This window comes from Caenorhabditis briggsae (genome assembly GCF_000004555.2).
Source record: "Caenorhabditis briggsae complete genome, chrII, whole genome shotgun sequence".
Taxonomy (NCBI): domain Eukaryota; kingdom Metazoa; phylum Nematoda; class Chromadorea; order Rhabditida; family Rhabditidae; genus Caenorhabditis; species Caenorhabditis briggsae.
The window spans coordinates 7554113-7560414 of record NC_013486.2 but is presented as its reverse complement, the minus strand read 5'-3'; the positions used below and the strand labels follow the sequence as shown (position 1 = coordinate 7560414).

The 6302-nt window shown below is 39.9% G+C and overlaps 1 protein-coding gene across 1 annotated transcript; it reads left to right on the top strand.

The window, feature by feature from the left end:
• Positions 1-1365: 1365 nt before the first annotated feature.
• Positions 1366-2260, top strand: CBG25569 (the record flags this gene model as incomplete). The annotated part of the gene is made up of 2 exons (XM_045242291.1): positions 1366-1470; positions 2084-2260. 2 exons carry the CDS (start codon positions 1366-1368, stop codon positions 2258-2260), a joined length of 282 nt encoding a protein of 93 aa, XP_045098108.1.
• Positions 2261-6302: the final 4042 nt, after the last annotated feature.

Below are 6302 nucleotides of genomic sequence, written 5' to 3'. Positions count from 1 at the left end.
ATTCTATCTATGTTATTTTGTCTTATATCTTTCCTTTCCTCAATATCCTTTTTTCTTTTCTTCCGTACCCTATACTTCAATTATTCAATTAATCCATAGTTTCAGACTAGTTACAATCGTAGAAAGAAGACAAGGTGTTTGACGGTCGGTGATTGCGTCACACCTTTTACTGCAAGCAACACCCAGGTCCTTAGTCAGGTAAGCTGAAAACTAAAAAAAATGGAAGAGTTCTTTTTTAATGGGGCATTTGACAGTAGTAGTAAAGCTTTGGCCAATGACCCACCAGATGTGGAGAATGGGTTTAGCTGTCTTCTAGAAAGCTCTAGACGGATTAATGGGTCTTGCCACGAGTGGGGCAGCGGTTTTGCCTTCTAGGCGGATTCATCTCAAAAATGAAAGTTTCACATGTTTGCTCAAATGTAAAGTATTACTTTCTTTCTATTGAAACAATTTGTATAGATTCTCATTCTGTACAAATTTCCAATAACAAAATAGACCGATTGTTCACCATTTTGAATGAATACTGTCTTCTGACGTCTGAGAGCATTTGTTTCCATATAAAAGTGCGTTGAATTTCGTACAGTAATTCTTCGTACAAAAACCTGAAACATTTTCTCTAGAAAGGAAGATATTTTAGCAGGTTTTGAACCTCCGTGGATCTGTCATTCGAACCCATTCATTTATTTTGATGACATCATTTGCGGCTCAAATTATAAATGCAAGCACTGGCCACCTGTCCTCTCATGGTCCTATTATACCAACCATATGAATTAGCGTTTTGGCTTTTCTCGTGACTCCTCGTTCATTCAAAACGAGGTATCCTCCGGATGGTGTGCCTCTGAATGTCCTTGAATTTGTCCTGTTTTCTCCACCCATTCTGTCTCACCATCCTTTTCGCCATTCAATTTTTGGAAACCTGACAGCTTTCCCCCAGAATTCTGTTCTCAGATGAATATCAGCTTTTAGCTGCTGTTCAAAACGCTTTTAACAACCGAAAATTTCTAAAAAGTGAGCTTTTTTGTGATTTCGACACCGTGTTGCCGAAACATGAAGCCCATGGTTCATAAAAATTGTATGTCCTGTTTTTTTCATGAAAAACATTGCGAAATACGAAGGGCTTTCTGTTTCCTATAAATAGAAATGTGTTCGAACTCTTATGCTACATTCATTGTTGATGTATGGTCTGAAAGAATCTTTCTGTAGTTGGCTGATGTTGCCCCTGAATTTTAGCTGAAAAAAACAATACAAAACCTAGACACTTTATTCAACTAAATCTACTTTCAGACTTGAATTAAACCCACGATAAGAACCAAAATCTATCCACACCATCTACTCAACTCTCCATCATGTTCTTCCTGGAAAACAATGACTCGACATCCAGCCGTAGTATCGCCATGCCCAGCGTCAGGAACACTTCGAATGATGAGCTCGGCGGATTCTCACCCAGAAAAAATGGCATCCAACACAACTGTGAGTCGTTTTGTATACTTTGGGAAAGCATTAACTAAAAAAACTAAAGGATACGTTTGAGTAGTTATTATGCTCTAATGAGAGATGTTTGTTGAACAGCCGGCTCTCAGCTGTTGGCTTTTACTCTTTTTCTGTGTTTCTCTCGGCGCGGTTGTTCAGTGATGATCAGCCGAGGCGAAGGTGATGGATCTATAGGAACACGTCATTGGTCGTTGATTCGGGGGGAGATCAATGAAATAATAGGATAGGGCACTTATCCGAAATCTGAATCACAGTGGGAATATTTGGAAAGAAGATTATGAAATGTAGTTTGAGAGATGTACTGAGTATCAGGATCATTTCTTGATCTATTCGTTATCCCGAATCAGATACAAGTTTTAAAGATGCAGTTTCTAATGTATCACCCAGACTATTTCATTATTTCTCGAAAACGTTTTGCACTCTATTTTTCCTTCAAATTTCGAATTAACAAGTTGTTGTAAACATCAAACCGGTTGATCCATCCTTGATTGATAGTTTCTAATTTAGAATTGCCGATTTTCAGATTCAAAGAATACATTTCAACTTTTTTCAAGTTTCCCTGCCAGTTTTTTCTCGGAAATCTCATTTCCAGTTAGACATACTGACGACATATTCTCACATGAGATGCTCAGTATTGATAACTTATGATGCGAAGAAGTGGGAAGTAAATAATACTACCACGACAACTCTTCAACTTGTAAACAATCTCTCGAGCAAAAGCGAGAAAATCATAAAGAAACGAGAAAAAGAAGAAAAAGAAGACAAATAATAGGACGAACTGTTTTGTTGTGCTCGCTGAGCAACTTTTGTTGTTTTTCTCCTATCGCTTCACTCTCGATTTCATACAAATATTGACTTTTTTTTCACTCCACCATATGTGAGAAATCATAAACGAAAAGGAAACATGATAAGGCGAATCTTTTGATGATGATGATGTATGGATTTTTATGCGAATACACAGATCGGAGAAGATCAGAAAATCCCTGTCTCTAACACTTTGAAACATTCGTTGTGATTCTTGGTCCAACTCGGCAAAAACAAGACGATTCAAGCAGGAAAGAAATGGATGAAAAGTCACATGGTCCCTAAGTCCCTCTACACCTTTTTTGCATTTTCTTTTCGGTTTTTTTGCCTCCACTCGTCTTCTGGGAGTTGAAAGACGCAGACATTCCGAGTGTCCTCAATCTATCTATGCTTTCGTCTCTACATTTTCAATTGTCTGTTTCCCTTCGCTCTGACCACTCTGTTGTGTTCAACCATTAGAATCATGTGATGATAGGAGGAAAGATAGTCGATTTGAGACGACGCAGAGAAGCGAGAGGAGAAAAATAGAACAGTGTTTTCATTTCTGCAGTAGTCGTCGAAAAATAGATGAGGTGAATAAAATATGATCTTTATACGATTTGTGTTTCTTCTACTTTGACACGTTTCATCTGATCACATATCTCGTTTGGAGTTTTTTTTTTCGATTCAACCACTTCCATCGACGACATCGTTCTCTCCGTTTGCATCTTTGTTTTCTTGTTACATGATGGAAATGAAGGTTTCAAAAAATACATTATTATCAAGTTTTTGGCGGTGAGAAGGTGGAGATCGCGGAACTACGGTAACCAAGGCTGAAGACTTTTTGAGAACAGACATGGAAATCTGGGGAAAAAACAAGAAAAACAAGTAAGATCAAACTGAAAATGTTACACTGATGAATGTGTTGAAAAAGTAGTTTCAATATTATTAATCGGCATAATTTGAATAATCGGATCAAAAAGTGTTCCACTTCCCTTCCAGTCTTTTTCCACTTTGAGTACTATCTCTCTAAATAAACATCAGAACTACGTCGTCTACTACCGTATTTTTCACTATTCCACTTCTCCAAGCTTTTCCGTAATGGAAACAGGTGTGTGTTGTTGTCAAGCTCTGTTTCTTTTCTGAATTTAATAAGATTACGTGCCTCCCGCGCACTTCTTGTCCTTCTCCGATTTCGTCTTCCACTGGTCGCTTCGATTTTCCGATCTTCGTTTTCTTCTCCGCTTCAGTCCCGATTCCGAATAGTTTGAGGGGTGCAAACAATCATCCATCGTAACCTACAACAAATGCGGGCCCTTTTGTTCATTTCAGTATGTGTAAATACAGTTTTGCACCTCATGTTTCCCAGTCAAAGTTTGAATTCACGTCAATGATTGCTCTGAAATGGTCGTCTGACGTAACACTTTCCGAACTGTCTCTTCAGCGGAGTTCCACTGAAATTAACAGGACCACTGAAGATTCCTACTGTATGTGTCAAAAACAGTTAACTGATATCTGATCACTGTCACCAGCCTATGTTTCCACATCACCAGTTTTGGTCGGCTGACTTTCCGGTCGTTACTGCTAGTGTTTGTACGTGGGTGGAAAGAAGAGGTTTTTGATGATTATCTCGCTCGTCAGCCGTAGCACTAACCCATGCAAGTGGCTATATCCGGTTGTGTTTATGTGCCAGATTTAATATTTTTTATGCACCAAAATGACGAGAATAAATGCGGATTAATGTTAATACTAGATCCGGAAAATCACAAGATGTTGCGGATTACAAGGAAGACATCGGTTTTAAATCTAAATATAATGTTTGAAGCTGTCTCGAAATGCCAAATCAAAGTTATTGGGTACTAACATTGTTCTTCACTGGCTAGACCAGTAATACATAAACACTCTCCAAATGTGATCTCTGAACTAGACGTCCACAGACGATGGCCCATCGGTTCTGTCGGTTGGGGTTGTTAGTCACACTTGTTATTTTCCCCCGTCTTCACTTTGGTTATTCCTACGTGTTCTTTAGCTGTCGGAGCAGCTGGGCCCAGACAGACGCACCCTTAGAAGGAGAACCATAAAAGGAAGAAAAGTTGGAGAGCAAGAACCTCGGCATTTTGGAGAAAAATGTGAAAAATAGACACACATAGGACCTCGATTGCTCCCTAGCCATCCAGTTTCTCTCAACCCTCTATGCTCTGAAAACTCCTTCCTTTAGGACTCGAGGAGCCGAAGGAGGAGGGGGAGCAGGAAGCTCGTGTCCACATCCTCAAATGACAGCATTCTCGTCTTTTCATCGGTCGTTTCCTTTTGTCCAGATATTTTTGAGCAAAATACAATTGCCTCAGATTATCATCTATTAATGGTCTTCTCTATCTGAAAGTGTTTTTTGAAAACCGTGTCAACTATAAATATCGAGTGTGTATGCGTATGGAGGCGTCTTGTGTCCATTTTGTTCTACGAATCTTCGACCAACGGTCGCCTTCAACAGTGTGTTGTAGACGTCAAAAACATTGGGGCGAGAAGGGAGAGAGAGAGAAAGAGAAGAAGCTTCGAAGATGGAAGAAGGGGATTAGGCACGGAAAAAGAACGCCTCCTTACTCTTCTTTTCGTCGTATTTCTTTTTTAAATCTGTTTTTTTGTGGCTGTGTTTCGCAGTTTTTTGACGGAGATGGTGTGAATATAGATAATCTCCACTTTAGTGTTGGAGAAGCTCTGAAGTTTTGACACTGTCCAGTTCCAAAGTGATAGATCTTAAAAAAGGTTGAGACAGAACTACTGTATAAAGATATATCATAAGTACTTGAGTACATGACCTATAACTATCACCCTTATAAACATTTAGAGTATCAATTGGAATACGTTTATTTTTCACAAGCCTGTAGTTGGTTGTAGAGGGAAAGTTGCGCATGGTCCGTTTATTATGGTCCATCAGATATGAGGATGTTTCGTCACCTTTGTCATAAAAGTATCGAATGACAATAATATGAGTCGGCCTCTCTTCATGATTACACGACCTTCTGCGCACACCAGATCACCAGATGGCTTTTCACATATACACAAGCGTTCGTTTATTGTCATTGTGGTACGGTAGATTTGAATACGACACCACTCTTTTTTTCAGCGCTCCGAACAGTAAGGGTCACACTAGGTCAACACCCTTTCGAATGGTATTGTGAGTGAGCCCTTCATTGCACAAACAGAACTACCCATCAGTCAATCCTTGTGATTGTTGGGATTGTAGTGGGGATAGGTTCCCCAGTGTATATACAGGTTATAGTAAAAATGATGTCATCGTCATTTACCAAGTTGCACGCAAACCGCTAAGCCACACACATACTCATCATGAACATGTGGGAAGCAAAGACTGTAATGACGAATTTGTTTCAGAAAGTACACTGTTATCTTTAGGTGTTCTATACTACTACTACGGGAGGAGGAGAGAGTGGGTGTACATGGAAATTCCAGCGTGTTTGTTATTCGATGATGAATAACTTCGTGGATTTTTATCACTGATCATCGATTTCGGACCAGTTTTTACATATTTGAGATAAATATAGTGGATTTTTCACTATAGTTAGTTTCAGTTTGACCCCCTCACAATCTTTTTTTCTGGAAATGTCATGAAAATATTGACGAAAAATACCATATGGGTCGATCCTGTGTTGTGTATATCTCTAACCTTCTCGCCCTTTTCTCTCGTTAACTGTCCTCTGGCGGTAGGGGACGATGGAAAGCGCTCGAACATTTGGCCAGAGTGCAGACAGTTAGACATTGAAGAGACGCAGAGTTAACGGAGGGAGCGAGAGAGAAAACATGAATGCCCGTCCCTCGTGGTCTGATGTCTCCGCCTCCGACTCTCTCGCCCTACCTCCTCACAGTAGCTTGTCCGTTGTTCTGTGCTTGTGTCTCTGTCTGTGAGTGTGGAAGAGAAGTCGAAGAAGTCGAAGAGCTGACGATCTGAAAGGAGAATCTCTCCTTGATCTCTTCACAACTTCTTTTATCTCCTCCCTCTCTGGTATCGTTCC